Consider the following 24006-nt stretch of genomic DNA (forward strand, 5'->3'; position numbering starts at 1 on the left):
AATATTGCTGTTAAGATATAGCACCAAGACCTCTCAACTGTATTAAAATATTTCAGAAACTCTAAGATAATTTTAAGTGGTACCATTATGTACCACCGAGAATGAGAAAACACTAGCGATTCGACTATTACATCCCATAACCTTTAATAGCCAAAGCAATTCCAGAGATGTTAAACTGAAAAGAAATGTGCATCTTACAATGGAGGAAATAAAGGAGATATGTCCACAAGTATCTTTTGAGTTGATTAGCCTGAAATATGCTTAATAAAAATAGTTGGACTCACACCTAATAGCTCGTTGAACACAAAAGACTTTCAAAACAAGTAGTACTTACTCAATACTACACTATCCAATGTGTCACCTGTGTACAGCATATAAAAAGTTGTAAGACATTTTTAAAAACTCCATAATTTTCAGAAAACTTGATCTCAACTAGATGAGGCCTTTACCTGATAAAAAGGTGTTAGTGCAAACAAAGAATATATAAAAGTGTCCAAAACTGGACTGAAATAAGAAAAGGAAGCCACGATAAACGAAGAGTTCACGACCTAACAAGATTAGCCCAAAACTGCAATACCTATGAAACATGACAGAGCATTCTAACCACCTGATTGTGTCACTTTCCTGCTAAAATCCTTTAACAGTTCCTTATTGTCCTCAGTATAAATTCCAAATGTTTTCAATGGCTTACTAGGCCTTCCAAATGACCTAGCTTTGTGGAATAAATATGAACGGTGGCCGTATTCTTCTGTAATGGATTCTCGGAATAGAAAACAACAGAATAGGAAACAATCTCGATTTGTCCAGAAATGTGTTTCTTCTGCTCACTTCAGCAGATGTAATAGAAACGAAGGCCCTAACAAGTCCCTGCATTTGGGCAGAACCACACTGGGATCTACTGGGAGGAAGGGCTGATGTTCACGTGCAGGGCACAGGACAGACATAGGCACATCCCAGACAGTCACCTGATTAAGTTCCTCATTTCTTTTTCTGCCCAAGTTTTCACCATTTTCCTAGGGTTTCCTTTACAATAGCCATGACGAAATCTTGAATAAGAAAAATATTTATTATTTCAATTATTCCATTATCGTTTTAATGTCTTAGGAAATAGAAATTAAACCAACTGGAGGGAAAAAATCTGAACTTACCTGAATTCCCCACTTACATATTTATCCCGATCTTTGAACACCAAAATAGAAGTTTTATAAATTTTGATTGCTCTGCTCTCTCCATTTGCTGTGCTAGCATGGTATACATTAGCCTATTTTAAGTCAAAAACAAAGAAAATGAAGTTTATGTTAAATAACTACTTTTTCAATATATTTGATTCTAACCTCAAAAGTCAAGTGAACTGAAATAACATGCATAAGGAATACCACTGTCTTCTGAAGATGTGAATTAAAATATAAAACATCAAAAGGACAGTAAATATAGCTCCAATATACAAATACAGTCATGTGCCACATAACATCTTAGTCACTGACAGGTGACAGACTGCATATATATGATCCCATAAGATTATAACAGGTATTTTTACTGTACTTTTTATATGTCTAGATATTTACCATTGTGCTACAATTACTACAGTATTCAGTACAGAAAACTGTTATACAGGTTGGGAACTACCATATAGCCTGAGAGTGCAACAGGCTATACTATCTAGGTTTGTGTAAGTACACTCTATAATGTTCTTCACATAATGACAAATTTGCCTAATGATGGATTTCTCAGAAAGAATTCTCTTCATTAAGCAATGCAAGACTGTACAGTAAAATCCAATTTAAATATAGGTGAGATGTGGTTTCAAACTTTTTTGTATCTCAAGTATATGCAAAATAATTAAAGACTTTTTTTTATCATACTTTAAGTTCTAGGGTACATGTGCACAACGTGCAGGTTCGTTACATATGTATCCATGTGCTATGTTGGTGTGCTGCACCCATTAACTCGTCATCTACATTAGGTATATCTCCTAATGCTATCCCTCCCCCCTCCCCCCATCCCACGACAGGCCCCAGTGTGTGATGTTCCCCTTCCTGTGTCCAAGTGTTCTCATTGTTTAATTCCCACCTATGAGTGAGAACATGCGGTGTTTGGTTTTCTGTCCTTGCGATAGTCTGCTGAGAATGATGGCTTCCGGCTTCATCCATGTCCCTACAAAGGACATGAATTCATCCTTTTTTATGGCTGCATAGTATTTCATGGTGTATATGTGCCACATTTTCTTAATCCAGTCTATCACTGATGGACATGTGGGTTGGTTCCAAGTCTTTGCTATTGTGAATAGTGCCACAATAAACATACGGGGGCATGTATCTTTATAGCAGCATGATTTATAACCCTTTGGGTATATATCCAGGAATGGGATGGCTGGGTCAAATGGTATTTCTAGTTCTAGATCCTTGAGGAATCGCCGCACTGTCTTCCACAATGGTTGAACTAGTTTACACTCCCACCAACAGTGTAAAAGTGTTCCTATTTCTCCACATCCTCTCCAGCACCTGTTGTTTCCTGACTTTTTAATGATCGCCATTCTAACTGGTGTGAGATGGTATCTCATTGTGGTTTTGATTTGTATTCATCTGATGGCCAGTGATGATGAGCATTTTTTAATGTGTCTGTTGACTATATAAATGTCTTCTTTTGAGAAGTGTCTGTTCATATCCTTCGCCCACTTTTTGATGGGGTTGTTTGACTTTTTCTTGTAAATTTGTTTAAGTTCTTTGTAGATCCTGGATATTAGCCCTTTGTCAGACGGGTAGATTGCAAAAATTTTCTCCCATTCTGTAGGTTGCCTGTTCACTCTGATGGTAGTTTCTTTTGCTGTGCAGAAGCTCTTTAGTTTAATTAGGTCCCATTTGTCAATTTTGGCTTTTATTGCCATAAAGACATTCTTAAATCCAGTGATTCAGGCCAGGTACGGAGGCTCATGCCTGTAATACCAGCACTTTAGGACGCCAAGGTGGGTGAAATTTTCAGGCCAAAAATTTGAGACCAGCCTGGTCAACATGGCAAAACCCTGTCTCTACTACAAATACAAAAATTAGCTGGATGTGGTGGTGCATGCCGGTAGTCCCAGCTACTCGGGAGGCTGAGGCAGGAAAATTGCTTGTACCTGAGAGGCAGAGGTTGCAGTGAGCTGAGAACATGCCACTACACTCTAGCCTGGGAGACTGTCTCAAAAAATAAAAAAAAAGACTCTGTTAAGGCTGTGTTTAAAAAAAAATTTTAAATCCAGTGATTTATAAGTTGAATTTTACTGAGAATTGCTTCCAGCAGAATGGGTTTTACACTTTCAAGCGTCTGCAGACCCCTGCCATTATAGATGAGTAAACCACAGTAAGAGTTTCCTTCAAGCCAGAGTACTCAATTTTGAGTCAAAAGGATTTCAAAGTCTTCTCTAACAAACAGAAGGCAGTATATCCATATGCAAAGAAAAAAAATAAGACTTGCTGACTCATAGAAACATAACCATAAACCCCTGGCCCCATGAGTAATTTATTTTATTAGAACTCAAGCCTGTAATAATCTGACCATCTCCCTTACTACTGGGCACAACTAGTTAGGCTCCATGATACAATGCAGCAGTGGTAGTGAAAGGGCATAGTTACATGTACAATTTCCTCTCTAACCATAAATATTAATGTGTATGACTTTGTTTTTCTTTCTTCTTAAAGGCATAATGTAGTACTAAGTGCCATAGTTTCATTTGGTATCTGAAACAAGAAAACTAAATATTCAATCATCCAAAGAAGAGCTCACTTCTTTTCCTGTGCTAATGCAGCCATTTATCTCTGTTATGATTCCTCTAGTCAACATCTTGAATAAAATCATTCTTGTTCTGGGATCCAACACCTAAAAAGAAATGCAAAAATTAAAAAGCTCCGAAAGACAGTACCAAATTTTCCACATTAAAACCTGTGACAATTAATAAACAGCAGAGCTTAACTGTATTATGCTATCCTGGTTAACTAAATGAGAGTCACTATTTGGTGCTTTTTTTCACTCTAATTGTTAATTAGTAAAATGTCAGGTAAAGGCCAAAGGAACCAAAGGTAACCAACTAACAGGTTCATCTAGTCATGGAATTCAAAGGCTACCAAGTCCAAGGGAAACAGAAATGAACTCTAGGCTATTAGCTTATAGAAATATAACACAAACTACATAAACAGTATTACATGTTCTAGTCACTACACTGAAAGTAAAAAGAATCAGGTGAAATTATCTTAATATATTTTATTTAACTCAAAATATCTAAAACACTATCATTTCAACCTGTATCAATATAAAAAGTCATCAGTGAGATAGTCCTTGTTTCTGACAGTAAGTCTGCAAACTCCGGTGTATCTTTTGCATTTACAGCACATTCAATTCACACTAGCCACTTCTCAAGTGCCCAGTGGCTACTGCCATGGACAGGCAGCTTTAAATCAAGGGTCAGCATTCTCCGGCCCAGGGACCAAATCAGGCCACAGCTTGTTTTTCCTTAGCCTGCAAGCTAAGAATGGGTTTTACACTTTTAAAGGATTGCTTTGAAAAAAAAAAAAAACAAAAAACAAAAAGCAGAAATTCTATGTGAGCCACAATGCTGGCATCTATTTACTAGCTGGCCCTTTTAAGAATCTGCAGACCCCTGCCATTATAGATGAGTAAATCACTGCAAGAGTCTCCTTCAAGCCAGAGTAATCAATCTTGAGTAAAAAGGATTTCAAAGCCTTCTCTAACAAACAGAAGGCAGTGAATTTAAAGGCTGTTCTTGTTCATCTCTGAAACTAGAGCAGCCAAATATTTGTATGCAATTTCTAAGGATACCAACCAATAACTCCTTGTGGCGCAGGCAGGCCCTCTAGCCCCCATGGGGTGAGACAGTATTATAAACTAGCCAAACTCAACTATACTTTAGGGTCCACCTTCAATGAAGTGGCTGGGGTCACACTAGAAACCTAAGGTTAATATAAACAAAACCACCTGGAAAGACTACAGGACTAAAAGCCAAATCACAACCGTTGCAACTACAGAAGAATGAAAAGGCACTAGTTTCCATTCCTTCTCTACTGCACAGGTAAGCAAAGAGGGGAAGTCAGCTGGCTGAGTATGGGCCTCTAGGTACAGAACTGCGCTTCTGCAAAGCTGGAGTCAGACAAATAAGGGGCATAGGAAGAAGTAACAAACTAAATGGCTTAAGAACAAAACAAGGAAAGAGAAATGATAAATGTATACACAAGCATATATTTTACACAGACAGCTGAAGACTCAAGCTGTGTACTCTATCATTCAAAATTAATTTTGAAAGAGAAAAAGAATGTCCTGCCAAAAATAACCCTAAACTTATTCAGGGTCTTTGAAACTTAAGGTTATCTCATTTTTCTGAGGTGAACCATACTTTGTTTTCAATTACAGAAATAAATCACAAAATAAACTAGAGGACAATGAAGACACAGACCCCAGACCCGGCTTCTGTCTAATGGTGGAATTCAGAACATGTGTTTGTGTATATGGGGGCGGGGGTTGGGGGTGGAGAGGAGTGGTAGGTGGCAGAGGCAAATGTTTTGACTCTTTTTATCACTTTCTTCACATCAAAAATCTGGGCCAAGGCTAATATTCAATCACATTCTTCTGAATGTGGGAAAATCAGGGGCCAATTTTTCCCCATTCTTGAATAGAAAGAATAAAACAAGCATAATTTCTAAACAAAGGATTCCTAATTGGAAATTTGAAGACATGATCTGCCCCTCTTTTACACCCACACTTTCTGCTTTGTGGCAGATACCCTACCTATCTTCTGGGAAAGCTCACAAAATTCCTGCGGACCTTTCCTAAAAGATTGCTGGTCTGAGAATCTCTCCAAGAAGGGAAAGCATTGCTTGGTGGCTCTGCAAGGCCACTGAAGGACTATGACTCTAATTCATCCAATAGTCCTATAAAAGCAAAATATATGTCTCTAAACTCAAAACTATAAAAAGGAGTAATTGTATATAGGACCAATTTTAGGTAACATTAGCATTAAGCAAAAAGGATAAAAGCCAACCACAATTCAAAGAGAAAAGAAATGCTAATTAAAAAAAAGAGTTTGCAACACATTTAAATTGTACCTGTTCTACAGTTGCTCTGTCTGCCTTATCTTTGATGCGATACCTAACCAAAAACAAAAACATATAGTTGACACATTCAAAATTCAGTGAGAAGCCAAAATAAAAAGCTTCTAAATGTAGATAATTTCATGAAAATTCCTAAGTCGTTTCTTTAAATAACAGATTTTATGATACGATTATATATTTTTCACTACTCAGTGAAACATTCTTCATTTCCCCTGAATATGCAAAATTCAATTCTGTATTTTGGCAAAAGGAGTACGTATGCAGTAAAAAGAAAAATCTATTCCTATTTCAGAAGCATCAAAGAGCCGCCAGGGTAAAGTGAACAATGCTGAAAAAGAGGAAACACTGAGTATATCTATACTGTCCTTCAAATCTTTAATGATTCTATTAGCACGAATTAAAGTCTTGTCTTCTTTTTTTTTAAGAGACAGCATCTCACTATGTTGCCCAGGCTAGACAAAGACTCCTTGGCTCAAGTATTCTTCCTGCCTCAGCCTCCACATAGAGTTAGCCATTTACAAGGCTTTCTCTTTAGAGTCATTTTCTAAGAAGACACAAGTTTTTTTTTTTTGTTTGTTTGTTTTGAGATGGAGTCTTGCTCTGTTGCCCAGGCTGAAGTGCACTGGTGCAATCTTGGCTCGCTGCTAGCTCCGCCTCCCGGGTTCACGCCATTCTCCTGCCCCAGCCTCCCGAGCAGCTGGGACTACAGGCGCCCACCACCACACCCGGCTAATTTTTCATATTTTTAGTAGAGACGGGGTTTCACGTTGTTAGCCAGGATGGTCTCGATCTCCTGACCTTGTGATCCGCCCACCTCGGCCTCCCAAAGCGCTAGGATTACAGGCGTGAGCTACTGCACCCGAGAGTTTTTTTGTTTTTTAAAATCATTTCAAGACAGTCTTCAAATGCAGACTCTGATTTGCTTCTGCTCATACACTGAGTGACTCCACCTAGCACACTAACCTAAACTAATAAAGATTTAAACACAAAGATTCAAACAGACACCAGTGAAATAACAAATGACTATGGTGTATCTCAAAAAGCTGATACCTCTTGGACATAGCAATAAATCAGAAGAAAGTTGGCTTTTAAGTTCAATTCTCACAGTTAGTTGTATGATCTTAGTGTCTTTTTCTATAATATAGTGTTAATACTTTAGAGTTAGTAGCATATAAGAGAAGTGAGCCAGATCTTAAACAATTGGCTTTGAGAACAGAAGTGTAAACAGAAACAGTTCTCAGTTATATAATTAGTTCATAGTCTTCCCTTAAATTTTTAAAAATACTTCATGGGAAAGAATAATTCTTAATAAATTTTAAGGGAACATTTTTGCACATTTTAGTTTAAACTGAAATCTACAAACACCGTTCCCCTCATGAGAACACATTTGTAAATGTCATGAGATTATAGTTTTACTATGTATTTCTTAAAATTCATTAATTTTTATTTTATGTATTTATTTTTGAGATGGAGTCTCACTCTGTGGCCCATGCTGGAATGCAATGGCACAATCTTGGCTCAATGCAACCTCCACCTCCCAGGTTCAAGCGATTCTCACGCCTCAGCCTCCCGAGCAGCTGGGATTACAGGCGTGCACTATCACGTCTGACTAATTTTTGTAGAGACATGGTTTCACCATGTTGGCCAGGCTGGTCTCAAACTCCTGGCCTCAAGTGATTCCCCCAGCTCGGCCTTCTGAAGTGATGGGATTACAGGCATGAGCCACCAAACCTAGCCAAGATTCATCAATATTTTTAATTCACAAAGGCATAGGCTATCCTCATTTAAGCTAAGGAAAACACACACACACACACCCCAAAATAATGATTGGTTTAATTATACAAATGAACAACTTCTGTAAACGAATTATGATCAAGGTGCTGCTTAATCTAGACTAGTCCCTATCACCCATGCTTATTATTAAAATATTACTTACATATCTGCTTCCTTTTGTCTAGACTTTTCGGTGACTTTATTTATGACAGAATCAGTAACATTTAGCTTATCTAAAATACAAGAAACCCACAATGTAAACAATACGTAAGACAAAAAGACATTAACAGAGTTGCTGAACTGGGTATTTCTCCCCCTTCCTTCTTTTCTATACTTTCTAAATATTTTATTGTAGACAAAATACAGTTTGGTAATGAAAACAATGTCATGTTTTTAAAAGTAGGCACTAAACTGTGTTTCCTTGATAAGTGCTGTCAGTTTCATCACTACAGCTGTAATATTTGAGCCACAGAATTCTAGATGCAGAAATTCTTCAAAAATGCTAATTTGCATAATAAATTTTAGGCACTTGCTAGTATTTCACATGACTAATATAACTCCTGAATTTCAAGTTTAATTCCAAAAACTCGTTTCACTTCAAGTTATAAGTCTATGATAGGCAAAGAAGGCCCTAAAACACTTATATTAATTTAGCATGTATTGACAGCTTATATGAAACACTGTGCTGGGTTTAGAGTGAAGATCCACAAGAATAGAAAGATGGCCTTCCTTCCTTCCCTCCAACCCTCTCTTGCATTTTCTAAGAGGTGGTGATTCAACTCAACATTCTGATGCCTGGCATTGAACAGGTCACTAAATAATTAACACCTACATAAAAAACCTCTAGTGAAACAAAATGTAACTATATTCAATACCCCAGTATTTTTAACATCCTACTATGAGATAACCCTATTACAAAATCTCAAACAGGCTGGGTGCAGTGGCTCACACCTGTAATCCCAACACTTTGAGAAGCCGAGGCAGGCAGATCACTTGAGCTGCTCAGGAGTTCAAAACCAGCCTGATCAACATGGAGAAATCCCGTCTCTACAGAACACAGAAATTAGCCAGGTGTGGTGGTGTGCACCTGCAGTCCTAGCTACTTGGGAGGCTAAGGTGGGAGGACTGCCTGAACCCCAGAAATCGAGGTTGCAGTGAGCCAAGATAGTGCCACTGCACTCTAGCCTGGGTGACAGAGTGAGACCCTGTCTCAAAAAAAACACCTGAAACAGAACAGACAACAACTTAAATGGGTTTTTGTAACATTACATTCCTATGGCAAGGGGAGAACAACCAAAATAGCATAAATTTAAGTCTTTTCCTAAGGTTATGTTTTTAAATTACTAAGATTTTAATGTTCTGTAAACACTATTGAGTCAGTAACACTTGAATACATTCATTTCTTTTTTCTTTTCTTTTTTTTTGAGATGGAGTTTTGCTCTTATTGTCCAGGCTGGAGTGCAATGGCGCATCTTGGCTCATCTCAACCTCCACCTCCCAGGTTCAAGTGATTCTCCTGCCTCAGCCTCCCAAGTAGCTGGGATTATAGGCATGTGCCACCACGCCCAGCTAATTTTGTATTTTTAGTAGAGATAGGGTTTCACTATGTTGGTCAGGCTGGTCTCAAACTCCTGACCTCAGGTGATCCACCCACCTCAGCCTCCCAAAGTGGTGGGATTACAGGCGTGAGCCACCATGGTAAGCCTTCATTTCTTAATCTAATAAAATTATACAACACTTCATGGTTTTAGAAAAATGTCCTCTTAGCCCAGTGATGTATTTTGCAAACTCACCTAAATTAATTTTATTCTCAAATTTCCGTAAGACCTTGTCTGCTGGAGTAGACATTTTGGCTGAACTGCTGTCGGAGGTCTGTCGATTTGCCTAGAAGAGAATTCCAGAGTCTAAGGCACTAGTTGAAATACAAACCTAAGATTCATCATCCCATTTCCTTAGTTCATAATTAGTTACTAAAGCATCAATACTTAGAGGAGTATCTTAAGGAAAGGTAAGAGTCAATCAAATTGGCTCAAAAAAATTTTTAGAGAGTTTTTGAAACAGGTTAAAATTAATGACTAAAGGAGTCTGCATAATCCATTTTTTAAACTTCTCTATGATTCCTCTTATTGTAAGTAACAGATTAAAATTAAATGTAGTTTTCTAATTTGACTGGTTTAACGACTTAAAATTTGAGAATGTTCATTTACCCCTAAAGTTTATAATAAAGAGCTAAGACCAACATTAAGCTGGTTCAGAATTTCATTTTGGGCCCAATGTCTCAAGAGAGGGAAATATTAAGTATGGGGCTTAGCACTTAAACTGGTGCCATGCACAAACTTAAATAATGAAATTGCTCAAAGCTGCATTACGAATCAACAAGGGAGTCACCAAAACAAGACGATACGACAATGTGAAATCTCTTGTTACTCACAATGTGGTTATTTTAAAATGCATACATTCTGGTCCATGATACAGCCATTTTATTGTTGCTGTTTTTTAGAGACAGAGTCTCACTCTGTTGCCCAGGCTGGAGTGCCGTGGCATGATCTTGGCTCACTGCAACCTCTGCCTCCTGGGTTCAGGCGATTCTCCACCCTCAGCCTCCCAAGTAGCTGGGATTACAGGTGCCCGCCACCATGCCTGGCTGATTTTTGTGTTTTTAGTGGAGACAGGGTTTCACCATGTTGGCCAGACTGGTCTCAAACTCCTGACCTCAGGTGATCCCCGCCACTTGGCCTCCCAAAGTGCTGGGATTATAGGTGTGAGCCACTGCACCCAGCCAATACAGCTGTTTCAATAGTCAAAGGAAGACTGTTGGATTAACCTTTATGCTCCAGGAAGATGTACCATGTTAATCCTATGGCCTTACAAACTCTGAACACACTTGGTACTTCCAGTATGAGAAGCAGCTGTACGTGGTTTGGTAACTTGTTTTTTGTACATGGTAAATAATCATAAACATATTCCTATCTCATTAATACAGTCTTCCATTACAACATCTTTTATGGCTGTATAATGCCTCATTGTGCGAATCATTCCCATAGCAGGTTTAATCCAGTTTAAGGTTGTTTCCAACGTTCCTCTACCATAAACAATCCTGGAGGAGCATTCTTGTAACTAAGTCTTGGCACACTCACAGAATTGCTAAGTCAAAGTATTTTGAAGCTTTAAAAGTTTTTATCACATACCAGCTTATCCTACAAGTAAGTGTACCTATTTACTCGACCATCAATGATAGGTTTTGTCTTTAACAGTTTCATAGGTGAAAAAATGGCATCTCTACAAATTTAATCCGCATTTCTTTAGTTACTAATGAGGCTGAACTTTTTTTTACCATGTTTCTTAACTATTTGTAGTAAACTGCCAATTCGTGCCCTTTCCCATGAAGATTTTAAGCTCACAGTCTTATGAAACCTTAAATAACTCTTCTTAAATTTACAGATTTTGGAACGAATCCACACCCAGGAAATTAACAGAAATGTAAAAAGGATGAAAAGTGAAAACCAGTAAAGGCTGAGGCTACAGGACAGCATAACATGAAGAAAAGCTTTTAGTTATTCAATTTCAGAATCACAAAACAGCCTTTTAAAAAAGAAGACCTAAGCAGACTACATAAAGATGTGCAGGATCCTTTATAAAATACCTGCGGGTTGCTTCCTCCATTCCAGACATAACCCTTAGTGAATTTTCCAACTCCTTCATCCCAGTCCCAACCGTCATCATCATCATAACCCTGCTCCTCCTCATCTTCTATTTCACCTTCACCATTCTCATTCACATTGTCTTGAAGGTTTTCAAACAGAATGTCATCCTTCTCTTTGACTGTCTTCAAGTCTCTGTTTTCACTAGAAATAACAATGTTTTATTATTTCATAACAATATTTCCACATACCCTAACTGATCTCACATATTTATGATGTCAGATATTAAAATATTGATAAATCTAAAATAGATTATATATTTATATACAATACACCTTCTGATAAGCTCCATCTCCCTAAAACCATGTTCTCCTGTTTTCCAGTTCTGTTGCAGTTGTTTGCTCATTCTCCATGCCCAAATCCTACTATTGAAGAAGCACATCAAGTGTTAAATCTGCTTCTGCTTTGGTGAACTTAGAAATTACATTGTTATCTTCTCTGTTGAACACACAACTCAGACCAGTATACCAGACTTGACTCTAGGAAAATGATTCACAGAGCTGCTTTCAGAGAGAGAGGAAAATCTTTCTGTAAAAGAAGAAAAAAGAGAGAGGGGCAAAAAAGGCTGGTGCAATGGCTCATACCTTTGATCCCAGCTACTTGGGAGGCTGAGGCCATAGGATTGCTTGAGCCCAGGGGTTCACGGCTGCAGTGAGCCATGATTGTGCCACTGTACTCCAGCTTGGGCAACCCTGTCTCTAAAAAAAAATTGTAATTAAAAAAAAAAAAAAAGCTTTCTGACAAAAAATTTGGGAATAAGGCTAAGGCAGCCTTACTTTGAACTCGATAACACTTTGCAACAAAAGAAAGTTACATCAAGATTTGTGTCCCACAAAGAAATCCAAATCAACCCTGTTCACGATGGGAAGAAATGGTGAATACAGGGGCCAGGCACTACAAATGAGTGAGGCAGGCTGCATGATAGAAGCGGGGACTGGCAAACTGGGAGAAGAGATCCAAGGTAAAGGGAGCACAACTAGTAAGGGCTTTTTGTTTTTGTTTTTTTTTCTTTTTTGCCATATTAGAATTCAGGCCTAGTGTTACCAGATCTTAATTTTTCAAGAGAAGCTATAAGTCTGGATTTCTGTGTAAAATCTATCCCTTCATTGGCATAGTCAATTTTTACAAATAACTGTGCATACCAACAAAACATATCTGCAGGCCAAATTCAACAGAGGCCAAATTCAGTTTTTACCTCTCACGTACAGAATAAGGACAGAAACCATAAAAAGCAGCTGGTAATATGAGATACCACCTGAAAAACATACATAACTTTAAGTAAAGTCAGATTATTAATCCAATTTATTAATTAGCCATGGCTGAGGGCTCCCCATGGACATGTGGAGGGAGAGAACAGATAATCATCAAACACTTGCTATTTACCAGGACTTCACACATATGCTCCATAGATTGATATATAATTGCCTAGAGTGGCATATTAAAGTTATAACTTTGCCAGATAGCTCTTCATTGTGGGGGAGTGTCTTCTGCATTGTAAGATGTTTAGCAGCATCTCTCTGGCCTCTACCTACCAGATGCCACTAATGCACCACCACCCCCAGTTGTGACAAATAAAAACGTCTCCAGAAATTGCCAAAAGTCCCCTGGGTAGAAGTTGGGATGGCAACATGTTCCCTGATGGAAAATCACTGGTGTATCCTTACAATACCCTGGGGTGGATGGTAAATTAGTGCCCTCTCATTACCATTAACTACCCACCAGCTGTGCTGGCTGTGTTTCTTCTGCTGCTTAACTTCTTCCCTAAGGCTTTTTGTACACTTCTCTGTAACTATAAAACCAGAATGCCCTTCCTCTTTCTCTGGCTAACCCCCACTCATCCATCAGGTATCAGCTCACTATCACTTGTTCAAGGAAGTCTTCCCTATTTTTCACCCACTTCTCCTTTGCACTACTTACCCAATTCGAATACAAATAGTCTAATTATTTAATAATATCGGTATCCCCTGCTAGGGTGCAAGCTCTGTGTCATTCAGGAGGGTGTTTACCAATGCCTCCCTACCACCTAAGACTAGATCTGACACACAGAAAGCAGTTACCATACATATATTTATTTAAAACATCCCCAATAATTAATAAAATCTACATGTAATGAATCCTGACTGTAAACATAAAGTACAAACTGTTTTCTTGGAATTCCAAAATAACTCCAATATGTTTCATTTTGCTTTTAGGCAGGAGTTATCCTTCATTCCTCTTTCCCCAGACCCCACGTCCAATCTACCAACAAACCCTGCCACTTCTACCTCCAAGACGTATCTTCAGGATCTGAGCTCTAGTCCCCACCATCTTTGAATCTGATTACCTTATTACTTTTAAACTGGTCTCTCTGTTCCACTCCCACGCTCCATGAACATCATCTACATAGAAGAATGATTCCTTTAAATCACTAAATAATGTCATTCTTCTGCTAAAATCCCTCCTATGGCTTTCCGTAAGACCCAGATTAATATCTGAACTTTTCGTCATCACTTGTAAGGGTCTCCATGATCTGGCCCCCCTTCTTACTTCTCTATCATCACCCTACCAATCTTCTCAACTACCTCCACTGTGCTCTAGGCACTCTGGCCTCGGGGCCTTTGCTCTTGCTGTCCCTTCTGTGTGAAATGCTGTTCCCTCTGTTCTTGCCAAGATTAGCTCCTTGTCATTCAAATCTGGACTTAACCTTTCCCTACCCATTCAGTCAGCACTTGGTATATTAAACGATTTGCATAGTCTACATCATTATTTGGTTTTTAAATGGTATGCCCTCTCTTTCACGTAGAAGGTAAAGTTCCATGACAGCGCAGGAAGCTGGTTCGTCTTGTTCATCATCATCTCCAGTGCCCAGGACAGAACGTGGTACATATTAAGTGCTTAGTATTTGTTGAACGCTAAATGTGGTTAAAGCGCAAAAACCCATGTTTCCTAATCGCTATCCCCAACTCTGCCTTCCAGTTACGCTAACTGACCTGAAAACCGCAGACTCCCTTGACAAGCGGCTTTCACTAACTGCCGCTTGAACTGCGAGAAAGACCCGGCTGGGATGCAGAAACAGGCAAAGGTTGTCAAGAGAGACGCTGAGTGATGAACCACTAGTCTCCCTCTAAACTACAAACAAGAATCCACGCCCCAAGGGGGCGGACAAGGTGAGAGCAGTAACCAGAGCCAGGGCACACCGTACAGCCGCCTACCTGTCAGAGGAGTCCGCGTCGTCGAACTGCCCGGGGACCACCCGGCTCATAAGAAAACGCCGGTAGTCCATGGCTGGAGGGCGCCGCCGGAGGCCGCCGCTCTGCGCTGGGACAGGAACGACTCAGACGGATGTACCCACGGCCGATCCAACGGCCTCGGCGTGGATCTCCGCCTTGCAAAGCATTCAGAAGCCAACAGTGGCCACCACGTGCTACGGGAAAACGGGACCAACAGATCCACCACCCTGCCACCCCAACCGGAAGCCCAGCGCCGCCTCGCCCGGAAGTCTGGCTTTAGCGGAAGTCCTGCCCCTGCGCCGGGCTGAGAGTCCGGAGCTCGCTCTGAATGGCGGGCTGTATGGGCTTGTGGGTGTTCCGTGCTCTCGGGCAGGCGTGTTGAGTAGCTGGCCCGGCGAGGCCCGTGCTGGCCGTTTCTTCTCCGAGTTTTCGTTTCTTTTCCCTACTTTGTGTTTACTGCGGCAGGAGGCGCCAGCTAGCCCACAGGCTGTTCGGCCTAGGGGGTCGTACCGTCCTAACTTCACCACTCTTTGGGAAGACAGACTCGAGGCCGTTCCCCGCGGCACCCACAGTGGTTCGGGCCTTGCGGGCTGCGCCAGTCCCCGCGGAGATCCCCCGGCGCGGGCGGACGTCACACAGGGGCGTTCCAGCACTCCGGGAGCTCCATTGCGAGTTTGTGAGAGTCCTCGGTGGAGGAGGTTGAAAAGCGTTCTCCCTCCCACAAAACCCGGTGCAGAGGGAGGGAGCGCCAGGTCCGTAGCGTGGGTCCAAGAAACTCTATGGATCCTGGAAGTGAGCACACTTTTGTGTCTTAAAAAGTTTGGTGTCTCGTTTTGAGGTGAAAAATGAATGAGATAAGTGCTTTTTAAAAAGGTAAAGTTTGTCGTACAACTGAAAAAGCTTTTAAACAAAATTATAGTTTTTGCCAGTGACGCCCGTGACACCTCTTTTAACTCCTATCCTAAAACAGCTTTAGAATGTCTGGAACATCTATTCAAACATTTGATAAATATGTTAAAAATCCAACATAAACCTGTAAGGACAAATGAAAGATGGAAAAAATAGCCTAACTTTAAATTAAAAAGGGAAACTGGCAGATTGTGCAGTGCCATATGAGGGATGAACAAAGTTGTAGAAATGTAATCGGAAGTGCTGGGTTCACAAACAAGAAAACTTAAGAAACAAGTCCTTTGCGCTTTTTTGCATTGAGAAAACAAAGCAAGAATTTTTCAGATCTCACCACAATCCAGGTGGCATTATTTGAAAGACAAGGGAAAGGTGAGCATGAAGTTGGGCCTTTCACTGATCCTGACTAGTCTGCTTGGCTTACTTTTATGTCTTTTACCGAGTGATGCATAGTTTTGAAAACAACTGATTTTCAATAAACTATTCATTCAGACATTCAATAAAAGAATCCAGGCAGATGAGTAATGACTATAAATTGAGAGAGCTTGATAGAAATAAATCATTAGAATGCAGGTTTTATTCAATCAATGTTTGCTGTGTAGACAGCACCAGTCCATTTGCAGTAGGGGATATTGGAAAGCCCTAAGTCTACTCCTCTTAAGACATTTATGATCTGTAAATACAAACACTAATACCCTTGAAACAATGGTGAAGCTCTAAAACAGTAAACGAAATCACCAAGTACTGAATTGTAAGATAGAGATTTAGAGGCTGAAGACATTGTAGAAATTTTGAAAATAGATAAATGGGTAGACCGGAAGGTTTTAGGAGAGAAGCACGTGCCAGGGCAGATGACTGAAGCTTAATTCGTAAGGAACATTATCTGTTTGCAGGGAAATGAGCCTGATCTGAGTAGAGCAGGGGAGTACTGGGTAGGTAATGTCACTCCAGGCTATGGATGGCATGGAAGGACAAGAAGAATTTATAGACTCAATGTGAGTGGCCATCCTTTCCACTCAGCCCCGGACAGGCCTGAGGAAGTCAGGAGAATGTGGACCAGTGTGGCAACACGGGATGGAAAGAAAGCACAGGTTACTGAAAGACTTTTTTCTTTTTTTGAGACGGAGTCTCGCTCTGTCACCCAGGCTGGAGTGCACTGGCTTCATCTCGACTCACTGCAAGCTCCGCCTCCCGGGTTCACACCATTCTCCTGCCTCAGCCTCCTGAGTATCTGGGACTACAGGCGCCTGCTACCATGCCCAGCTAATTTTTTGTATTTTTAGTAGAGACGGGGTTAGCCAGGATGGTCTCGATCTCCTGACCTTGTGATCCGCCCGCCTTGGTCTCCCAAAGTACTGGGATTACAGGCGTGAGCCACCACACCTGGCCCTGAAAGCCTTTTTTAAAGGAGACATGGATGAGACTTGGTATCTGAATAGCCATGGATGATGAGGTAGAGGGATGCCACGACAACTCCAATTTGCAAACACAGGTACCTGAGGGAATAGGCGCAGTATAGGAAAGTGAGGAGGGAAAACTGAGTTACAATGCTGTATTTGACTTGGTAGTGAGGTGTTCAAGTGACAGGTATCAAGTAAATAGAAATCCAGCATTTTGTGGAAACTAATAGGTCTCTGATAATATTTTGTAAATATCCTTTGATTAAATAACATAGCGATCCCTTTGCCTTCTAGGTCCAAAGCCGCCTAGGGAATTATTGGATAGTAGCCAATACTATTTGTTTTTCTCCAAATCAGTATTTACTACTATATCAAATTATGGTAGACTAAAATTTTTAATTTTTCTAATAACTTGACATATGACATTTCAAACAAGGGCAGTGAACTTTGCTACTTAATGAGAAGAGGAATAGGGAAAAAGCTTTTGGTTTGCACCTACTAATAGACCCAATTTTTTTTTTTTAAAGAAGCCTTCCATTATTCAACAGTTATGAGCAAGGACTATCACATATTTTGGCCATCACCTTCAGATCCTGTGTTTTGAAGTGGATACTTCTCATAAAAAAGTAGAAAGCATGTCAGAATCGGATACCATGAATGTCAGCAATCTTTCTCAAGGCATAATGCTTTCAGATTCTCCCATCTGTATGGAAACCACCAGTACCACTTGTGACTTGCCTCAGGTGTGCATTGCTTATAAGTTCCGGGAGGCTCAGATGTATTCAGAATTCACATTGTCTTCCATATGAAAATTTCTTCAAAAATATAAGGAACAATAAAACAATCTTAAGTGGACACAGAAAGGAAGGGAATACAGGGTATGGTTTTCCCAGTTTCACTAGCGTAAGATACATTTTGACCAGCCTGGGCAACATGGTGAGACCCCATCTCTGCTAAAACTATAAAAATTAGCCAGGCATGGAAGCGAACACCTGTAATCCCGGTTACTCTGGAGGCTGAGACAGGAGAATCACTTGAACCCGGGAGGTGGAGGTTACAGTGAGCCAAGATCACGCCACTGCACTCCAGCCTGGGCGAGAGAGCAAGGTACATTTTTACACAGCGTTAAAACTGATCCTTTCTGGCCTCATGAAGTCCCAGGAGTGCAGCCAGGGGACATGACCACAACAATTCAGGCACAGAGGCAGGACAAGAGCCCAAGGAACCTGACTTGTCGTCTAATGCATCTTCCACTTAATGTCAGTATGCAAATCAGTTGTCATTCATAATGTCATTGACAGCACCCTGCATGTAAATGACAACTTTCCTGTCTTCATGAAAATGCCTAGCTCCCTTTATTACAAAATAAAAGATTGTAATGTCCCAATATCTTCATGAATGTTGTTCTAAACATTTGATAGTCAGTGACATCTGATTCCTCTAAACAGGAATTCATAAAAATACATCACAGATATATGCCTGTTTCATATATCTTCAGTGTTGAAAGACTAGAATAACAACCATCTTAATGCTGTTTAGACTAGATTTAATAAACGTCAAAGAATTATCAATATATAAATATGCTATCATGTATCCCTAAGTTTATAGTCATATGATTTGACTTACCAAAAAACCAAAATATTAAAATAGCAAGCTTTTGTTATTTAATATTGGGACTCTGTTAGCATAGTTTTACTAAAAGGGAGCCAAATATATGCTGGGGAAAGATACTAGAAAGCACATTCTACCTGGGTAATGAAATATTCTAATAGCAGAATTACATAACAATGTGCAAATACCTTTAGAAGAAGCTTATGATGTTTGCTTGAAGTATTAATGCCTTTTTTATTAATACAGAATGAAATAAAGAATTTTGAAAGGGAAAATGAGTATGAATCCACACTTGGTGAAGATGCTTATGGCACACTAGACAATTTGTTAAATGGCAAGTATCTACTTGTTAGCAATTTGCAAAAGAGAGAAACATTTTTTTTTTGTGTTCTGTGATAATAACAATAGCCAGGTATTGTGCTAAGCACTTTGTATATATCATCACACTTAATCCACAATCTTATTGAAATAAGGATTTAAAAAAATTGAAATAATGGCTGTTTTTACCTTCATTTTACAGATAAGGAAAATAAGACTCAGAGAGTAACTTGCCCAGGATTGTGTAGCTTTAAATGAATGAGCCGTGATCAAGTCCCAGTCTCAGACACAAAAATTTTCTACTATACAAGTATCTTTAAATGTGTATTGAGGTTGACTGTGGTAGATCATACCTATAATCCCAGTGCTTTGGAAGGCCAAGGTGGGAGGATTGCTTGAGCCAGGAAGTCCACGGCTGTTATGAGCTATTATCATATCATTGCACTCCAGTGGGCAACAGAAGGAGAACCTGTCTCTTAAGAAAAAAAAGAAAAAAGGGCCAGGCACAGTGGCTCATGCCTGTAATCCCAGCACTTTGGGAGGCCTAGGCAAGTGGATCACCTGAGGTCGGGAGTTCAAGACCAGCCTGACCAACATGGAGAAACCCCGTCTCTACTAAAAATACAAAATTAGCTGGGCATAGTGGTGCATGCCTGTAATCCCAACTACTCGGGAGGCTGATGCAGGAGACTCCCTTGAACCCAGGAGGTGGAGGTTGCAGTGAGCTGAGATTGCACCATTGCGCTCCAGCCTGGGCAACAAGAACGAAACTCCGTCTCAAACAAAACAAAACAAAAAGCAACAGGTACAGTGGCTCATACCTGTAATCCCAGCTCTTTGGGGGATCAAGGCAGAAGGATTGCTTGAGTTCACTAGTTTGAGATCAGATTGGGCAACATGACCCCACCTGTACTAAAAATACAAAAACTTAGCCAGGCATCGTAGTCCTAGCCACTTTGGAGGCCTAGATGGGAGAATTACCTGAGCCCAGGAGGCTGAGACTGCAGTGAGCTGAGATCACGCCACTGTACTGCAGCATGGACAACCACAGTGAGACCCTCTCTCAAAAAAAAAAAAAAAAAAAAAAAAAAAAAAAAAAAAAAAAAAAGAGAACTGTGTGTTTATGTAACCCCAAATCTGTTATTCTAATCCTAAATTGATACATGAAAGCTATTTAGGATTTAATTAATCATATAATGAGATACTTTGATCATGTTTTTGGTTTTGTTTTTGAAATGGATCTCACTATGCTACCCAGGCTGGTCTCAAATTCCTGGGCTCAAGCGAGTCTCCTGCCTCGGTGTCCCAAAGTGTTGGGATTACAGGTGTGAGCCACCACACCGGGCCCTACATTGATCATGTTTATTAAAGCAAATCTAAATGCTGTATACAAATGTCTTTATTTTTAATACTTGTAAGTAATGCTAAAATGAAAAGGTTTGACAAGGCTTATTGAAATTATGGAATTTAACACATGCAGGTATAAGAAATATAAGTACTGCCGAGGCGGGCGGATCACGAGGTCAGGAGATCGAGACCATCCTGACTAACGTGGTGAAACCCTGTCTCTACTAAAAATACAAAAAATTAGCTGAGCATGGTGGTCTGTAGTCCCAGCTACTAGGGAGGCTGAGGCAGGAGAATGGCGTGAACCCAGGAGGCAGAGTTTGCAGTGAGCCAAGATGGCGCCACTGCACTCCAGCCTGGGCGACAGAGCAAGACCCCGTCTCAAAAAAAAAAAAAAAAAAGAAAGAAAGAAAAATAAGTGCTATAAGAATTAGAAAGGAAGAGAAGTAATGAAGTAATTATCATTATTTGCACATATGTACTTTTCTATATAGAAAAGTCATAAGCACCTACAGATGAGCTATTAAAACTAATAAAGTTTAGAAGAAAGCTAGATATAAAATTAATATTAAAAAACCAATAGCATTCCAATGTACTAGCAACAACAGATGTAAAACAGTAATTCATAAAAACTTACTATTATCAGTAGCAGCACAAACTAAGGTACCTAAGAATAAATCTAACAAAAAGTGTAAGATTTCCATTAAAAAATATTATAAAACTTTCCTGGAGGCCATAATAAATAATTAAATGTTTCATGTTCAGATTGTAAAGATGTCAGTTTTCCTGAAGTCTATTAATTAATGCAATTTCGTGTATCCTACCTTAATCCTAACATTCCCATTCAGAAGTCAAAAAGTTAAAAAAAATACCCAATACAATTTTGAAAAAGAATGTGGAGACTTATCCTGCTAGATTACAAGAGTTATTAGTTATAGTAATTATAATGATAATGATGTATTATAGGCAGAAGGGTAACAAACCACTGGAATAAATAAAAGACAAAGTAGACCCATTTATGTATGAGGACACGTGGTATTTGATAGAGGTGTCATTATAAACCAGTGGGGGAGTTCATTTGGTTGTGCTGGAACAGTTGGCTCTCTCAATGTAGGAAATGATTAGAACCTTAACCTCACACCAAATACAGAATAAAGTCCATGTGGATAAAGACCTACATGTGAACTGCAAAGTTCTAACTTATAAAAGAAGTGTAGAAAATGCTGTATTAGTCTGTTTTCACCCTGCCGTAAAGAACTACCCAAGACTGGGTAATTTATAAAGAAAAGAAGTTTAATTGGATCACAGTTCCACATGCCTTGGGAGGCCTCAGGAAACAGAATCACGGCAGAAGACAAACAGGAAGCAAGGCACGTCTTAAATGATGACAGGAGGGGTAGGGGAACTGCCAAACACTTTAAAACCATCAGATCTTGTGAGAACTCACTATCACAAGAACGGCATGGGGAAAACCGTCCCCATGATTTAATTGCCTCCCACCAGGTCCCTCCCTCAATACATGGGGATTACAATTGGAGATGCGATTTGGATGGGAACACAGAGCCAAACCATATCAAATGCCTTTATGACAACAGAAAAGATTTCTTTTTCTTTTTCTTTTTTGAGATGGGGTCTTGCTCTGTCACCCAGGCTGGAGTACAGTGGAGGGATCTCGGCTCACTGCAACCTCCACCTTCCGGGTTCAAACTATTCTCCTGCCTCAGCCTCCTGAGTAATGAGACTACAGGCGCCTGCCACTATGTCTGGCTAATTTTTGTTTTGTATTTTTGTAGAAACAGGGTTTCACCATGTTGGCCAGGCTGGTCTTGAACCCCTGACCTTGTGATCCACCCGCCCCGGCCTCCCAAGGTGCTGGGATTACAGGCATGAGCCACCACGCTCAGCCTAAGATTTCTTGAGACACGATAAATGCAGAGTGAGGCACAGTAGCTTATGCCTGTAATCCCAGCACTCTGGGAGGCTGAGGCAAGCGGATCAGGAGGTCAGGAGTTCAAACCCAGCCTGGCCAATATGGTGAAACCCCGCTTCTACTAAAAATACAAAAATTAGCTGGGCATAGTGCACGTGCCAGTAGTCCCAGCTACTCGGAAGGGTGAAACAGGAGAATTGCTTGAATCCGGGAGGCGAAGTTTGCAGTGAACTGAGATTGCGCCACTGACTTCAACCTGGGTGATAGAGTGAGACTCCGTCTCACAAAAAAAGACATGAGAATTGCAATCCATAGTCGATGCATTGACTACATTAAGAAAACGTCTGTATGGCCAAAGTATAATAAAGTAAAACCATGGACTGAAGATACATGCAATATATATAATTGACAAAAGATTTGGTATCTAAACTACAAGTCACTTAGAAAAAGGCACATAACAGCTGGGCGCGGTGGCTCACACCTGTAATCCCAGCACTTTGGGAGGCCACGATGGGCGGATCATGAGATCAGGAGATCAAGACCATCCTGGCTAACACGGTGAAACCCTGTCTCTACTAAAAATACAAAAATTAGCCGCGTGTGGTGGTGGGCACCTGTAGTCCCAGCTACTCGGGAGGCTGAGAAAGGAGAATGGCATGAACCCAGGAGGCAGAGCTTGCAGTGAGCCGAGATAGCGCCACTGCACTCCAGCCTGGGTGACAGAGCGAGACTCTGTCTCAAAAAAAAAAAAAAAAGAAAAAGTCACATAACTCAGGCCAGCCATGGTGGCTCACACATGTAATCCCAGCACTTCGGGAGGCCGAGGTGGGCAGATCACATGAGGTCAGGAGTTCAAGACCAGCCTGGCAAACATGGTGGAATCCCATAAAATAAAAATAAAAAAATTAGCTGGGCATGATGGTGCATGCTTCTAATCCTAGCTACTTGAGAGGCTGAGGCATGAGGATCGCTTGAACCCAGGAGGTTGAGGTCGCGATGAGCCGAGATCGTGCCACAGCACTCCTGCCTGGGTGACAGAGACTCTGTCTCAAAAAAAAAAAAAAAAAAATCACATAATAGAAAAACAGGGAAAGTATATGTATTAGTAGTTTGCTAGGGCTGCCATAACAAAACACCACAAACTGGGTTGTGTAAACAACAGAAATTAATTTTCTCATTCTTAGAGGCTGGCAGTCCAAGATCAAGGTGCCAGCACGGTTGCTTTCTCCTGAGGCCTCTCTCCGTGGCTTGCAGATGGCCAGCTTCTTGCGGTGTCTCACATGACCTTTTGTCTTTGTGTGTACGCCTTCCTGTTGTCTCTTCCTCCTCTTACAAGGACGTTGGTCATACTGGATTAGGGCCTACCCTTGTGACCTCTTTTAAGCTCAATTACTTTTTTAAAGGCCATATCTACAAGTAAGAGTCATATTTTAAGGTATTGGGGGTTAGAGCTTCAGCATATGAATTTTAGGGGCACACAATTGAGCCCATAACAGTATACAACAAGCAGATCACAGAAAAGGAAACGAAACATGTAAGACCATTAAATACATGAAAGGATGTACATTAAGAAGATCACAGTAAAATACCATTTCATACATATGAATTTGACATGTTTTGGAGGGATGCGTAGAGCAAAGGAACCCTGAGGCTACTGGTAGAAGCATAAGTTGGTACAAACACTTTGGAGAGTAACTTTGCAATATCTAGTAA

At 40.3% G+C, this 24006-nt stretch overlaps 2 protein-coding genes across 3 annotated transcripts in view; one reads left to right on the forward strand and one right to left on the reverse strand.

The window, feature by feature from the left end:
* RIOK1 (RIO kinase 1) overlaps positions 1-15429 on the reverse strand; it is a 29352-nt gene extending 13923 nt beyond the window's left edge. Inside the window, exons 1-8 of one of the 2 annotated variants that reach the window (XM_010381699.2) lie at positions 14764-15429; positions 11515-11716; positions 9665-9755; positions 8035-8104; positions 6093-6135; positions 3763-3855; positions 1149-1261; positions 966-1046 (exon numbers count right to left, since the gene is read on the reverse strand). In XM_010381699.2, the coding sequence (XP_010380001.1) occupies positions 966-1046; positions 1149-1261; positions 3763-3855; positions 6093-6135; positions 8035-8104; positions 9665-9755; positions 11515-11716; positions 14764-14834 (764 nt within the window). In that variant the 5' untranslated portion in view covers positions 14835-15429. The remainder of the gene's footprint in view (positions 1-965; positions 1047-1148; positions 1262-3762; positions 3856-6092; positions 6136-8034; positions 8105-9664; positions 9756-11514; positions 11717-14763) is intronic. The other variant, XM_010381700.2, reaches the window with a different exon arrangement.
* Positions 15430-15560: 131 nt separating this feature from the next.
* The window catches only part of CAGE1 (cancer antigen 1), a 59466-nt gene continuing 51020 nt past the window's right edge, over positions 15561-24006 (forward strand). Inside the window, 4 exon segments of the mRNA XM_010381701.2 lie at positions 15561-15573; positions 17615-17684; positions 17686-17830; positions 18945-19032. Coding sequence (XP_010380003.2) covers positions 15561-15573; positions 17615-17684; positions 17686-17830; positions 18945-19032 — 316 coding nt within the window.

This window comes from Rhinopithecus roxellana, chromosome 4 (assembly GCF_007565055.1).
Source record: "Rhinopithecus roxellana isolate Shanxi Qingling chromosome 4, ASM756505v1, whole genome shotgun sequence".
Classification (NCBI taxonomy): domain Eukaryota; kingdom Metazoa; phylum Chordata; class Mammalia; order Primates; family Cercopithecidae; genus Rhinopithecus; species Rhinopithecus roxellana.